This window comes from Mandrillus leucophaeus, unplaced genomic scaffold (assembly GCF_000951045.1).
Source record: "Mandrillus leucophaeus isolate KB7577 unplaced genomic scaffold, Mleu.le_1.0 Scaffold411, whole genome shotgun sequence".
NCBI classification, from domain to species: domain Eukaryota; kingdom Metazoa; phylum Chordata; class Mammalia; order Primates; family Cercopithecidae; genus Mandrillus; species Mandrillus leucophaeus.
Genome location: NW_012104377.1, coordinates 1,051,640 through 1,067,365, shown reverse-complemented (window position 1 = coordinate 1,067,365; position 15,726 = coordinate 1,051,640). Strand labels below are relative to the sequence as shown.

General features: G+C 35.9%; 1 protein-coding gene across 4 annotated transcripts in view; it reads left to right on the top strand.

The window, feature by feature from the left end:
* The window catches only part of PARD3B (par-3 family cell polarity regulator beta), a 1,095,780-nt gene that overhangs the window by 569,804 nt on the left and 510,250 nt on the right, over window positions 1-15,726 (top strand). For all 4 annotated transcript variants that reach the window (XM_011992473.1, XM_011992474.1, XM_011992475.1 and 1 more), the window contains exons 6-10: window positions 2,734-2,820; window positions 8,121-8,246; window positions 10,811-11,169; window positions 13,531-13,670; window positions 14,813-14,941. In XM_011992473.1, coding sequence (XP_011847863.1) covers window positions 2,734-2,820; window positions 8,121-8,246; window positions 10,811-11,169; window positions 13,531-13,670; window positions 14,813-14,941 — 841 coding nt within the window. The remainder of the gene's footprint in view (window positions 1-2,733; window positions 2,821-8,120; window positions 8,247-10,810; window positions 11,170-13,530; window positions 13,671-14,812; window positions 14,942-15,726) is intronic.

The following is a 15,726-nucleotide window of genomic DNA, read 5'->3' as shown; positions in this document are numbered from 1 at the left end:
AGTGTCCTCTAAAACATAAATGTGCACATTTCCTGTTCACCAGTCCCTGAATTCTACTCTAGAGTTTATCTAAACAAAGAGCATTAGTAGCCTATTTTCATGTCTTTGTATAATCTCACTTTATGAGATATGTAGTCATATAAATGTGTCCAGTCCTACTTGCTGTGTTTCTCTTCCATGAAGACTGTGTATATAGAGATCTCTATGGAACAGAACTCCATCAAGTATTTCTAGCACTGCGGGTTGTTTTCTCTTTTAAAATAAATAAAAATATGTGAACTGGTTGATGGAGCATTATTTTTCAAATGTTCTCCTTTTCATCTTGAAACAAATAATGGGTAACATTTTATAGAGAACATGATGAGACATGGTCTATGTAAAATTATATTACTTATCTTTATTAAACAGATCTAACTTTCTGTAAGTGCTTATATATTACAGTAAACAAAATCGAAAGTCTTTTAGGCTTTTTTTCTGGGATAGTACTATTTTTGTGATAATAATTCACAAGTTATCAGAACAATTCTAGCTACAAAATTGCAACTATTGTGTGTGATGGTAGCATAAAAAATTTATTTTGAGATATTGAAAGGAGACTCTCATAAAATAAAGTCAACTTTTAAAACTCCATTCTCACAAATTTTTTATGTTTTTTTTAAAAGATTGGCTACTTAAATATGTTTGACTTTCTTAAGTGAATGTAAAAACACATTATTAATGATTGCTAAAGAGTAGGTATCAGTATGATACATATAATTTATTAATCTTATAGAAGGGATTTTGAGTGGGAGTAAAGAAATATTTGTGAAATAGAAAAAAAATGAGAATTCATAAAAGGTATGCTAAAAATTCTTAAGCTGAAAACTTAAAGTCTATAACAGACTAAACACATTCCAAATGCCTCTGTATATTACATATGGATGCTATCTCTCAGCATGTGGATACTTGATACATTTATTAGGAAAGATTTGTGTTGTGCTTTCGGTGCAAAACTATAAAAATATGTTATAAAGGTAAGGGCAATAATTTTCAGTGACTAAGCAAAATTTGAATCTCTGTTTATAAAAGTCTTTAAAAGCAGTATTGTAAACCTAGAGTGCAAATGCTTTTGGTTTAGTCTTCCTCAACTACCTAAAAATGCACTATAAATTCTGTTATTATATAAAACTTATTGCTTTTTTGTCTATTGAAAGCCATTCAACTTTCTCTGTCAACCAAGCATTTTATATTCAGACCTTGTAATGCATACCTATATATACCAGTCCATATACACATATTTATATGAATGTTCATATCCTCACATATATGGAGATGAATCATTTAATACTGTATTATCACTCTAAGATTTGTTTTGTTTTTAGCTTTTATTCCAAGCCTCTGACATAATCTGCTTGACTGAGCAAGTTTTACATATATCAGTAATATCTGGGTAAAACTCATTTGAAATTTATTATCAGATTTGAAATTTCATCATATTCCACAAATGCTGAAAACTGGTGTGCTCTTTTTTGCATTTCTTAATGATAATAGGCTTGCAAAGAAAACACATTAAAAATCAACCTAATCCACTGATGAGAATATATTTAATGTATTTATTTTAGATTACTGATAATTTAGGGAATACTTCATGCAGAGTGAATTCATCATACATTTTGCTTAATGCTGTTCTCAGCTTTCCAGCAAGAAGCCAAAATTTCACCGTTTTCATGCTGGAGCAGAAAACATTTGTAGCAGCTGTAGCTCTTAATTTGACATCTAGTTTCAGGTCATTTTCATGTAAATAGGAAACAATGGAGACCTGCTTACAATTTCCATAACGTGGATGTTTGCTTCAACTTTATTATTTTCTTCTGACAATTATATTTTCTCCCTGGGATTAAAGGAACCAGTAATCATTCACAGTTATTATTTTTCATCTTTATGAAAACTTGGTAGTTCTACTCTTTATTACTCAAAAGCTCCCGGTGCCTTCCATATTTCAGTCATACACACAATGTATTAATGTTTCTAGTTCATCCTTTCCTTAATCTGGGGTAGGTTAGGCAGGTCAGGTTTTCTATTTCTTTCTATAATACATTTTCTTCAGGCTTTGCAACCTCTTTTTCTACCTTTAAAAAAATATAGGAGGTGAAAATTTGGAATTGTTCTCTTGAATATAACTGGTGTTTTATTGAAAAGCAAGTTTGAGTTTTGATTTATATTGCTTTGAACATGCCCATATGTATTACCAACTGTGGCTTCACAGCCATTATAACATGTAATTCTGTGCTTTCTCTAATAAGTATTTTATTTCATTTTTCCTCTGTTCCAGAGAAGAAGCCTACTTTATGCTGAAGCATCAATGTGCTTTCTTCTGTGTTTTGTATAATCTGTACAGTAATTTTCAAGTGTGTTTCAATGGGGAAAATTTTAATTTTTGTGTACCTCTTTTAAAATATGTTGACTTATGCAGATTAAGTTAAGTAGGAAGGTATTTTTGTAGGTAGTCATTTCCATTTGTTCCTCTTCTAGGAGTAAAAATAAGAAATCAGAGAACCTTTTAAACATTTTGTTTTCTGGATCATCTGAACATACCAATAAATTATGTATTCTTTTGAGTTAGTCTCTGCTGTTGAAGTTATATTAGTTGATATAATCTGAGTGGGGGTGGGGGTGTGTGTGTGTGTGTTTTAGATGTGCCTTCTCTGTTTTTTAGGAGACACTCATTTGTGCTCTTGTTTTTTTCTGACCCAGTGATATGACAAGAACAGTGGAGATTTCTGGGGAAGGAGGCCCATTGGGAATACATGTAGTGCCCTTCTTTTCATCTCTGAGTGGAAGGTAAGATGTTTTTCTCATTCTAGAAGCTCGTGCTAATGAAAACCCTGATTTGAGCTCCTTTTCCCAAATATTTTTCAGAAGGAGATTAAATGTGAATTCTGTTATTCAAATGGATACCTCAAGACATACTTTTGTTGGCCACTTAAGTGTTGGAAACAAAAGACAATAATTGACTTTAGGATGTAATGGGGGAAAAAAATCAGCCACAGTTTCTCCGTTTACAATTAATTATGAAATACTTCCTTAAAGTATCCTTGTCAGTGACACATAGTAAACAGATCCTTGGCAAAGATATTAACATATTGTTAGACAAATGTTGCAACTGAATTTTTTTGATATTCCAGAATATGCTTCAACAAGTGAGTATAATAATTCTAAATTGGTATATCCTGTTATTCCTCAAGTATGTAGCATTTAGAATAATAAATATTCTAACATTTTAAGTAGCTATATCTGATGCTGTGTATGTATGATGGCTTTACAGAAGCAACGTGTCATCATGCTGTATTTTCCTAAAATATAATGTAGTCAATTAAAAATAATTTGCCACATCTTTTTGGAATTTTTAACACATTATGTTGCTAAATCCACACTGGTAAAAATGGCATTGTAGATTGTATCAACACTTCTTGAAATTTACATCTGTCTAACTGGATTTAAAGACTGTTCTCTTGATGGAAATTAAAGTGTGTGCCTCAGAGTTCATATTAGCCCTGTTAAAACAATTGTACTGAACTTGTTTTAAATATTATGTCACTTTGTAATAAAACGACCACATTTAGCACTAGACTGATATTGACAAGGGTTGTCAGAAACTTAAAATCAGTTTTTCACCAACATGACATGATTGCAGTTAATTTACTGAATTTATTTTCTTAAAAACATCATTGAAAAGGGGGGATTCCTTATTTTAGTTTAGGATATCACAGATGAGACAAGTCAATTGATTTCCCAAGGTCACACAAAATCCAGCTCCCCTAACTTCTCACTTCATTGTTCTTTCAAGAAATAAAATTTTCCCAAAGGTTATATAGTATTAATTTAGTGATTCTGAATATTTATTCAATTCAGTCTGCCCTATAGCAAAAAGAACAGATTTAGTCATGGTATTTGGGTTGGCATCACATTCAGCAGGTAGCCATCTGCTACCTGTAATTGCGAAGTCATCACCTTTTTTTTTTTTGCAAATAACATCTGATGCCAAGCTCTCACTGGAATGAATGTTCCCAAAAAGAAATGAACCAAAAAGCTAGTAGCTCTTATTGTCTCATTTCCTGTATGTGTTAATAAGTGTGTTTATAAATGTTATGGGTTATGGCATAGGACAAACTGAGGTTGTTTTTGATAGATAGGGTGAATATTTACTCGGTTGTCATGAGAAATTCTAATAACTTTTGGCAGAAGTATACTAACAGAGCTTTGTGAACTACCAGAGCTGTTAAATGACCAGGCTCTTTAGTTTAATGATGCTGGGATAGAACACAAGATCTTCCCAATTTCCAAAAATGAGAAAATATACAGTGTGACAGTCACTATACTTCATTTTCAATAGTTCAGAAAACAAGCTGATCCTATAGCTCAGAAATCACATTCTCTCACTTCAAACGAGGGAAATACACTAAGCTTTATTGATTCCCTCCCTCCTCCTTCCTGGTTCTGATTCCTAGCACAAACCTTGTAGAATAGAAGAAAGAGTACTGGACGTGGTTTCAGAACTATTGGATTTGAATCCCAGTGTTCTTTTTTATAATCTTGATCAAGTCCCCTAAACTTGCCTCTTTTGAGTACCTACTTTACATCAAGGTTATGGTGATTAAATAACATTAAAAATGTGAAAGTTCCTTGTAAACCACATAATGTATGAATGTGTAAATCATCAGCATGATGATTATTTTGGCTAAAACCAAAAAGCCTGATTCAGAAATGCAGTTTTATTATAAGTTCATGGTTAACTGTTCAGTAACTTGGTGAAATAGTTCTATTATTTTTTTTGCTATCCACCAGTATTATAGAAAGGAAATTTAATTTAAAAACATTAAAAATGCTATGGAAGTGGAGACATGAGCCAATAAAAGTTAAGAAGTAATGAGTACAGGCTGAAACAGCATACTTAACTCAACCCATGTGTCTAGATGAAACTGCGTATAGAGCATGTTAGACAAGTGTCTGACTTCATAATGCCATATGGTTTCACTGTGTGAGCACAGGGGCTTCGTTAAGGTCATAGTGCTATACTTTGCTCTTAATTTCCTTCCATTTATTGGTTTGTGCCATTATTTTAAATTGGAATTTACATTTAATTTTTTACTAAGATTACTGTAATTGGCTTTGCCTCCTATTTTTTTTTTTCTTTTAGAAAACTGTTGCCACACCTGTTGTTGAATAAGAAACCTAATCTAAGTTAGATCATCCTAAGTAAATTATAGTGGCTGCTCTACTAGATAAAGCCTCAATGAATCCATTAGATAGCATCGCAGAGGGATGCTGAATGCTGCTTGTATTGAGGGCCATTGGCTTTCCCAGTAAAAACAAAACAAACAAAAAAACTCCAAAGTTCTTGCAACTAAAACACAACTTAATTTTATTCATATTTTAAAAATCAATGTGTTTTTTTGTGAATTAAAAACATAAATTAATTTGTTTCAGTACAGATAGCATAATAGGCCTCAGTTTCATAGGGAAGACAGCTAAGCAGGAGAGAGAACAAGGGCTGAATGAAACTAATAAAGACTGTGCGAAGAGATATTCAAACAAAAATACTAAGCTGGTGGAGTCACAGGCTGTGTGACATTGGGGAAAGAACAGGAAAGGGGCAAGGAGAAGATGTTGGTGCCTAAATGATGATTAGAAGAGCAAAAAGAATTGTTACCCCTCTAGTTCTGTGAGGCTGTGGATTTCAGCATCCTTTATCACTGCTCATTAATGCAAATTAACTGGTTAGTCTCGGCCTATAACTTCTCGACAGCATTAATCTTTGAATTCTGTGAGTCTTGGTCCCAAATGAGACAGCTACCACAGCCCACCAGTTTAGGGCAAAGAGGATAATGAGGTATTGTTTTCTGAGCCTTCTCATAGTGGTCTGGATGAAATCAAACTGGAGGGAATCTATCCCTTCCATGGAGCAGAGAGGGCAGAAGTGGTTTGTTGCCAGGGACCAAACTAATAAAATCAGTCAGTTTTACATTATACCGAAATTACCTCTGACACATGGGTTTTACAGTTGGGCTTATTCTGTCAATAAATTTTTCATGGAAAGTTAGATTATTTAGATCAGTGAGGTTCACATAGCATACTCCAGCTGTAATATGCCAGCTAAATTGCAACCCAGTGGCCCGAAAGAATTAATTCATCTCCCAAAATGTGAAATTAAATCCTAGGGAGTAACATTACATGACTGATGATGTACTGAATTAAATTAAAGGAAGACTTGAATGCTTGTTAAAAAAATATCACTTACATAAACAAGTGTATAACCACATGTGAGCCTCCTAATGGATCAAGTTATTGTGAATCCACCCTAACAGAAATCCAAAATGTGGACTCTTAGGATGCTGTTTAATTTAGGGGGAAAAAAAAAAACACAATTTTTATCTATTATTTTAATGTGTCAAATAGTTCCATTTTTAATACTGTGTTTCAAGATTAAAGTAACACAGAATATGATTAATTTGCTAACCTACTAGAACTAGGAAATGAACCACAAGACCCTACCGCACACTTGTTCCTATAACCCTGAGCCTTCCCTGCAATAGATGGCGTGACTGCTTGCTGTTCTCTCTCCTGCAGCAGCATGCTGTATTCATTTAACATTTTCGAAGTAGAGACCCAAATATCACTGCTATGCCTGTTGAGGTCTTGAGAAGATGGGAGCTCATTAAGGGGGCAGAGGCTCAACTCCGTGGCCACTCCAAACAGAAGGACTGCTTTCTCTGATACTTGCATTATAGATTGCCCTTTTCTATGGCTGACCCTGTTATTTACACATAAAATGTGCTCATGTTTTATTTAGATTTGAAATTTAATGTGAAGGTATTTTGTAATAGCACACATGGTTTTTATACAAAAGAGAGTGACAGAGTAGAAAAACAAGAGGATTGATAAAGCATAGATCACAGTGTCTCCAAACCTAGCAGACTCCTCTTGCAGGACATATCTACCTTTCTTACTCTGGGACACAGCTAAGCCCTGTCATATCACAAAGAGAAGGGAAATCCCACAAATGAGAAATAATGAAAATACGTATAAGTTCCATTTCTTATGGTTTTTGGTTTAGTTTTGGTTTATGTATATAACAGAATTGTGTACAAATGTACACACACACACACACACAATTTTAATTCTTATGGCTATAGTTCTCTTCCTTCTTTCCTTCTCTTCCAACCCCCTCCTGATTCTAAGCTACAACCACAAAAATCCGGAAGCCCCTTTGTATCCTCTCTAATTTAGCCTCTTCTTGGTTGAAATTTCAGACAACTCTTCCCAAAGCCTGCCTTCATCATGTCGCTGCCCTGTTTGGAAGCAGGGGCTACTGGATGCCCCCCTCCAGGTCCATCAGATTAAATTCATTGACTGTTTAAAGCCTTTGTGTGTGGCACTGGTCTCCCATCTAGTTAGCTCTCATATTTTTGAAGACTCTAGGCTTGTTAATGTCTTTAGTTTTTGGACTTCAGCTGTACCCCAAATGTATACTGAAGTTACCTGGTCCTGGCCCTACAGCTTTGTCTCAGACTCCTCCATCCTGAGCACACAGAAAACGCCCAACACATACTTGATTTGGTAGCACCAACAAATGGGATCCAGCTTCCTTCTAAACTGAGTAATATGATCTGAGCTTAAATGTTTGTTTACTTCTTAAAATGCAAATTATTAGAATAGGTAGTAAGAATGCAAAACAATTACTGTGAATACCCTAATGCTCTCCCACTGCAAAACATCACGTTGCTGTGTTGGCACTAACTCAGACTTACTTATTATAGTCAGGTTTGATGCCCTTCTCCAAACCACAAGTCTTTGGTGTCAACTCCACTAAACTAGCCTTTCAATAAGTTTACTGCGAGCATGAGAAATGAAGTCTCAGATTGATGTTAGTACTTATGCATATTTATCTAGAAGGGCTTTTTGTCCTGTAGTGAGTTTTGGCTTTTTTGGATTAGGGATTAAAATAACAAACAGTTGCCTGAATATGAAGTATAATTTCTTTTGTAAATAGAAATCAATAGTATTTCTGAACAGTTGCAAGTGGAGAAATAATTGGCATTTATTATTCAGTAATTATGTTTCAATCTAAATTTTGCATTTAGGATTCTAGGACTCTTCATCCGAGGCATAGAAGAAAACAGCAGGTCCAAGCGGGAGGGACTATTTCACGAAAATGAATGTATTGTAAAAATCAACAGTGTGGATCTCGTAGACAAAACGTTTGCTCAGTAAGCATTTTTTCATTGTTTTATTTACTCTATTGATCCCTAGCATGGTTATAATCATTACTGAACTCATTATGATCAAAATAGTAGGTAGAATTTCTAGTCACTTCCCTTTGAACGATCCAGGACATCCATTTTCAAATGCTTCTAATGTTTTAGCCTACTCAAAGGTGGCCCACACATGTTTCTAGCAGGTCTGAGAATGCTAAACTACAGAATATCACAAGTCTTCCTGCCTGGCTGTCTTTACTGGGGCGTCGTTCAACGGGTTTGTTTTTCTTGCGCTATGGGTCAGTTAAACTGGTATTTAATGGCTCTTTTCACAGACTGTTAGTTCAGCTTATTAATTAACTTACTTTGTGTCAGCAGTCTTCCTTAAGCTAAAAAATCTGTGAGAGATGTCTGAGGACTCACTGAATCACAGAAACAAACAGAAAAAAATAAAATTAAAATACTATCTCTTGGCCAGGTGCAGTGACTCACGCCTGTAATCCCAGCACTTTGGGGGGTCGAGGTGGGTGGATCATGAGGTCAGGAGATCAAGACCAGCCTGGCCAAAATGATAAAACCCCATCTCTACTAAACATGCAAAAAAAAATTAGGCAGGCTTGGTGGTACGCACCTGTAATCCCAGCTACTCAGGAGGCTGAGGCAGGATAATCGCTTGAACCTGGGAGACGGAGGTTGCAGTGAGCTGAGATTGTGCCTTTGCACTCCACCCTAGGCGACAGGGAAAGACTCCATCTTCAAAATGAATAAATAAATAAAAAAATACTGTCTCCCTCAAGAAATCATCTCTCTGCATGTGAAAATGTTAAGGGAATGGCTTCCTGTACCCAGGAATTAGAGTGTATAGTAATCTGATGCATATTTTTTAAATGTATGTTGGCATTGCAGTGGGATTCTGGACCAAAGGACTAAGAACTAATAATCCTTGGGCATCATCACCACCCTCTTGTTTCTGACCAAAACAGCTCCTAATACATCTTCTCTCTGGGCATTAGTTGTCAATATTGTATGTGTGCATGTGGACAAAGATGAGTGGTTGTGGGTAGAGGAAGAGTGGGTACTGGCTGCTAAGTATGAAAAGAAGTGAGACCTTAGAAGAATCTATTGTGTTAAAATAATGATAGGCAAAACTATAATTATTATTAGTAATAATCTTTTAATATACTACTGTGCTTTTTCACAAGGACTTGATAATTATGCAAAGCAGTCATTACTTCTATTTTATAGAGGTGGAAAGTGAGACTCATAAAAATTTTGTATAGAGTTAGTATGGAGTAGAAACTGATTCCTATGCTAGCAAAAATAACAGGGGAACTGACCACAGGAGTTAGGTGGCCTATGGGAAATCTTCCTTCTCCCCTAACAATTTGCGGAATTAAGCACTTCAGAAAGGGGGGTACGGGATAAAGTTTGAGGAATCAGATTGCAGTCGGGGTTATGATTAGTTATTATGTGCTATGGCTGCTAGGAACAGAGACCTGAAATAAGAGTAGCTGAAACAAGATTAACATTAATTTTTCCCAACAACAAGCAAGCGTGGAAGAGGGCACTCGCACTCCATAGTTACTGCGGCAGCTGCACAGCCATCAGCAGGTCAGGCGGCTTCCGTTTTCTGCTTTCATCTTGCCATGTGGCTACTATCGTTCAGTGGAAAAATGGGCACAAGATGGCTGCTGAGTTGCCTCAGTCACCTCTGAGTTTCAGGAAATAAGGAAGAGAAACAGGAGAACAATGAAAGTTTTTATCTCTCTACTGAATCAGCCTCTTCTAAAGAGCTTTCCTTTAATGCCTTCATTTATATCTTCTGGGCAAGAAAGACTGGGAAAAGTAGTCATTTGAACTGGGCACAGGGCATCTAGAGGCATGAGGAAGAAGGGGAGAAAATGTTATAAGAAGTTTGAGGAAGAACACAAAGTGCTGAGTCATAAAAGTGGAAAACATAGTTGCTCTATGTGAGACTAACAGGAAGGGTGCATGTTGGATTGAGATTCCACTGAGACATTTAGGCACAGGCAAGGCACCTGTCAAAATGTCTCCATGGGCAAACATGGGTGTCAAACTTGAACTTGTGTAACACAACCCATGTTAGAAAAGATCTGTACTTTAGAAGGATGTCCTAAAAGAAACCTAACTAATGATCTGGTCCAAAATATCAAACTATTTTGTTTTTTATATTCACTGTGGTAATCACTTCTGGTTAGATTTTCATCTTTAGAAACGTGTAAAAGCTGTGGGTCATTGGACAAATTATTTCATCTCTCTGAGCCTCAACTTCCATGTCTGTGAAATGAAAGCTAGTTATACTTACCTAACATGCTTGTTAAATTAGAGAAGGATGCATGGTAATAATGCATGTATAACTCGGTGCAGGGGCACTGAGTGGGCAAGTAGTAAGTGGTAACTAGTATGTAGTTGGCAAGGTCATTCTGTTAGGAATATTGATCATGTCTCCTATGATTATCCACTGTGTTGCTCTTGGTTGCCATCCTGCTGGGGTATTTTAGAAGATGCTGCACCTCAAAGCAGGGTCATCCTACATTTATCAACTCTCTTTCCAGGGCTCAGGATGTCTTCCGACAGGCAATGAAATCCCCAAGCGTGCTCCTCCACGTGCTTCCTCCGCAAAACCGTGAACAGTATGAAAAATCAGTCATTGGACCTCTTAACATTTTTGGTAACAATGATGGCGTTTTGAAAACCAAAGCGCCGCCTCCTGTCCATGGAAAATCGGGACTAAAGACAGCAAATCTCACAGGAGCCGAAAGTCCTGAAACAGATGCATCAACTTGCCTGCAACAAAACAAGAGTCCGCGAGTACCAAGGCTAGGAGGAAAACCATCCTCTCCCTCACTCTCCCCTCTCATGGGATTTGGCAGCAAGAAAAATGCAAAGAAAATTAAGATTGACCTAAAGAAAGGTAATTATTAAATTATGCCTAATAGCATTCTATTATTGTAACATGTAAAACTGGTTAAGAGAAATGCATTAAGGCTAATTTAGTTAATTCTCCCTTCATTTAATTGTATCAAAGAATAGATTTCAGCGTATACTTAGGTAACTTAAATTTCTTGAAATTGTACTTTTTTATTCTTTTCTTCAGAGCTTATAGATTATTTTAAAGAGGAAAATAATAAAGACATTTTGGGGAGTGGAAAGAATCATTGCAAACCTGATATCAACAGAGCAATATTGTATTACAACTTAACACTAAATAGGCACGAAAATTCAGTTGTCCCTTTTCTGAGCACGATTAGTGATTCTTGAAGCATCCTTTAGGCCATGTCCAAAAAGCGTATTGTTTTTCTAAGACAGTCTTATAACAACAAATTTTACTCCTCAGAAAGCAAATAGGTAATGTTTACTAATTTCTCTGATTCAACATCGCAAACATTTATTTAAAACATACCTAATTTCAAAAGCATGTACAATCTTTCCTTTATTCATCTTTTTCAACTTTTCTATCCATTTCAAGCACAGATCAGTGAGGAGAGATCATGTGTGTACATGCATATTTATGCAGTATTATACACACATACATAAACATTCATGCGCTTCTGTGCTTTTGTTCATTTTGTAACCTCTGCTTGATATTCCCTTCCCCCATTGCAACCTTCTGAAATTCTGTGTTTTTCAGGACAATTCAAAAGAAACCAAGATCTTATAGATTCTTGTCTGAATTAATAGAAAATTTATGGTCACAAGGTAGTTTTAGAAAAACTATAAAAGTCTTTCGGAAACAAATAATGTATCTTTAATTAGGATATGAAAACAATTCTGGAAAGATTCTCTGATCAAAACTTCATTCACCTATAAGAATTCTATTCTGGGAATAAAATGCATTGACTAGTACATATAAAAATACTTCAGTGTACTTATCAATCAGTTTTTTTATTTAAATGCCTCAGTTGTATTTTTTGTTCAAATGATCCAGCTATGTGGAAGACATAGATTTGGGTGCTTTGGGTATAGAAAAATGAATCAGACACAGAATCACCTTAAAAATGTATTACAAAGCCTTGAATGCAAAAATGAAAGATACGACGTCACATCTGTACTTTAGCAAGATTAATCTGACAGCAAAAAGATACACTGAAGACAAGGCCAAACAACAAAGGTTAAGTAAAGGGTGCATTGCATCTGTCTAAAGGTGGAAACATACTAGGCATGCCTTAATAAATGGCTGGTTGTAGGAAGGAAAAAAGAGAAGAATTACAGTGATTGCTGAAGTTTTTCAGCCAGATCAAGTTGCATAATGGAGATGTCATTGCTAGAAATTAGAATTTTAAGTAGATGAGGATATTTGAAAAGGTCAGAATCTGGATTGGAGAGGGAGGTACATAGTGAAGTTTGAAATGTGCATGATGACTTCTAGGAAGCTGACATCAGAAACAGACATTAGAGCCATAAAGATGTAGGTCTCTTTCACTGGAAGATATATTTGGATGCAGGAGCTGGCCAAGGCAGGGAGTCTAGGGGACAAATTGGTCCAGGACAGATCCTTGGGGAACATCTATGGCTTCATGGCAGGATAATGGCTAAGATTTAGAGAGAATGATGGATGTGATGTGATCAAAGATAGGAAAATAATCAGAAAATAAAGACATGAAAACCAAAGAGAGAGTCAATTTCAAGAAAATGGTGGGAATCATCAAAGCTAGACCAACGGAGATGGTCATGGGTAGCTCACTGGTGATGGAAGCTGGAAGAAGCAGTAAAATGGAAGTAAGGATCCTTCAGGGTAGAGAAATCTGAGCATACCTTTAGACTGAGTAAAAAATACATGAGAAGGGAGAAATTGGAGATGCAAGAGGACAGGACAGGAGCAGCAAGATGCTTGCTGACCAGACAGTGGGATGCAGCAGTACGGGGAATTGAGCCACAAGTAGAGGGCTCAGCCACAGGTTGTCCAGCTCATTTAAGAGGCTAACAGAACTTAAGTCAAATGGCCTTTTGCTTCTCAGAAAGTATGAAGTCAGGTTATGGTTTATTGAGAAATCAATCTCCTGGGCATCTGGATAACATGTGCATTTCTTCTAGAACCTGAATAAGCCAAAGTGTTACACATCTGGATTGGGCCCTAAGTTCACTTTGATACCGTCATGGCCTGTCAGGAACTATAATCTGCATTTGAAACCCAAATAACTGAAGCATATTTAAAATGTCTCAGAATGTAAATATTTTGCTGATTCTATATTAGTCTAAATTAGGTAGATCTTACTGTAAAATTGAATATAATATTACTCAGATGACTATACATTTTCCTGTTCTTATATGCTAGGCCCTGAAGGACTTGGTTTCACTGTGGTTACCAGAGACTCTTCCATACATGGTCCTGGTCCCATTTTTGTAAAAAACATTTTACCAAAGGGAGCAGCAATAAAAGATGGCCGCCTACAATCAGGGGACAGAATTTTGGAGGTAAGAATTGGAATTAATAGTTGTATGAAAATATTTCTTGGCATTTAAATAATGCCATTTAATTGCATTGAAATATATGTAAATATATTAATATTTTTATTTTGAGCCTAATATATATTAAAAAGTATTACTTATAGACAAGATAAGAACTTTAAGTATAGAACTGGTTAATGAGGAGTCTAACTTTGTAAATCCCTAGTAAGGTCAGTGATATGGGGCCAAATGATAATGAAAACCATTTCTGATCTTACCTCTCTTACTTCTACCTCTTAGGTCCCTGTGAAATTTGGATTGAATCTAAGAATTCAACATGTATTCATTTAGGGCTGAAAAGTTAAAAAGTCTTTATAATAGTCTTTTCAAACTTGGCCAGGACAAGCCAGAGTCTCTCAGGTCATTCTGTGCTTTGTCCGTATCTCTATCATCTGTGCTAGGATAGCAATGAAAACAGCTGTAAGGGATTTTGCAGAGAGATATGTTTGGGATACCAAAAGCAAGAGGGTGGCTGTTTGTTTTCATTTATTTTTGTCTGAGGACATTATTGTCTTGATAATTATATATTGTCCATTTACCTTTGAAGCAATCATCTTCATTAGAAGCAACACTTTTGCTTTTCATGTTGTTCTAGATCATGAAAGAAGATGCACCAAATGACTAATGTAGCTCCAGATTAGAATTTCCAGTAATCTTTGATAATCTGGTGACTATAATTTTCTAAATACATTTAAAAACTGCAGGATTCTGTCGCTAGATTCGTATTTGCAGAGAAATTTACCTTGTGATCATGGTTCACTCTGCTTGTTGAATTAGGCAGAAAATGGCACTAAGTAAGCCTTTGAAATCTGCCTTCTACCTTAAGCAGAATCATTTTCTGGTATCTATCAGTCCAGTTTCCCCACATAAAAATCTGATGTCTTAGGAAAAACTGCTGATATTAATTACTGATTCTGAGTTCATCCAGCATCATAATGATGATGCATTATGGGAAACATTGTTGGTTTTTGCCCACGTATTTAGTTTTTATCTTTTCAGAGCTTCCTCAAGTATGGGAGCCCATTTGCTTCTTGTTTTCAAAACTATGTAGTGTAGAAGGACATAACAAGTACTGTGATTGTTGCTGCTTATATGATTTTATTCATTAGGTAAATGGGAGAGATGTCACTGGAAGAACCCAGGAAGAGCTTGTGGCCATGCTCAGGAGCACCAAGCAGGGGGAGACAGCATCGCTGGTCATTGCCCGCCAAGAAGGACATTTTCTGCCCCGAGAGTTGGTAATGTTCAGATCTCAGTCTCACTGAATTTTTAATGCCAAGCTTAATGCACTCAATGAACTCATTATAGCTGAGAAACGAGTTCTAAGTCACAGACTTCATTCATAACCAAAGTTGAATCACACTCAGGGTATTTTACCCCATTTAGGGTATCACACTTTTAGGACATTGACACAGCCAGTGGGTATATGTAAGCAGTGCTTCCAGGGCACAGATTCAAACACCTTCAGCAATAAGCAATGATTCAACAGTATGCCACTAATTCAATAAAATATATATTGAATATGTGATGTGTGCTAAGCCCTAGGCAAAACACAGTCAGCAAAATAATTTGTGGACCTACTTTAATGAAGTTTACAGTCTAACAGGAAATAAAAAGATAGCCAGGTGTTCAAAATGGCGATGAAGATTATGAAGGGAAGATGCAGAGTGCCATGATAACATAAAACAAGGGTATTTAACCTATTCTTGAGGGCTGGGATTGACATCTTGAGAAAGATGAGTTCAAAAGCCTTATTAAAAATGTATACCCTTAGACCTAGTAACTAGACTTCAAGTAATCTGTCCTAAACTGATGATCAAAGATGTGGAAAAAATTCATGTACATTGATTTTTTCCCCTAAAGTCCTATCTATTGTAGTGATATATTGGGTCCTGTATAACCATAAGGCATTGGTTAGATAAATAACTAGATAGCTTGCCAGTGAAATATAGAAGTACTTAAAATGGTTTCTGTAAAAAATTGATGATAGCATGAGAAATGTTCATAATCGAATACTTTATTT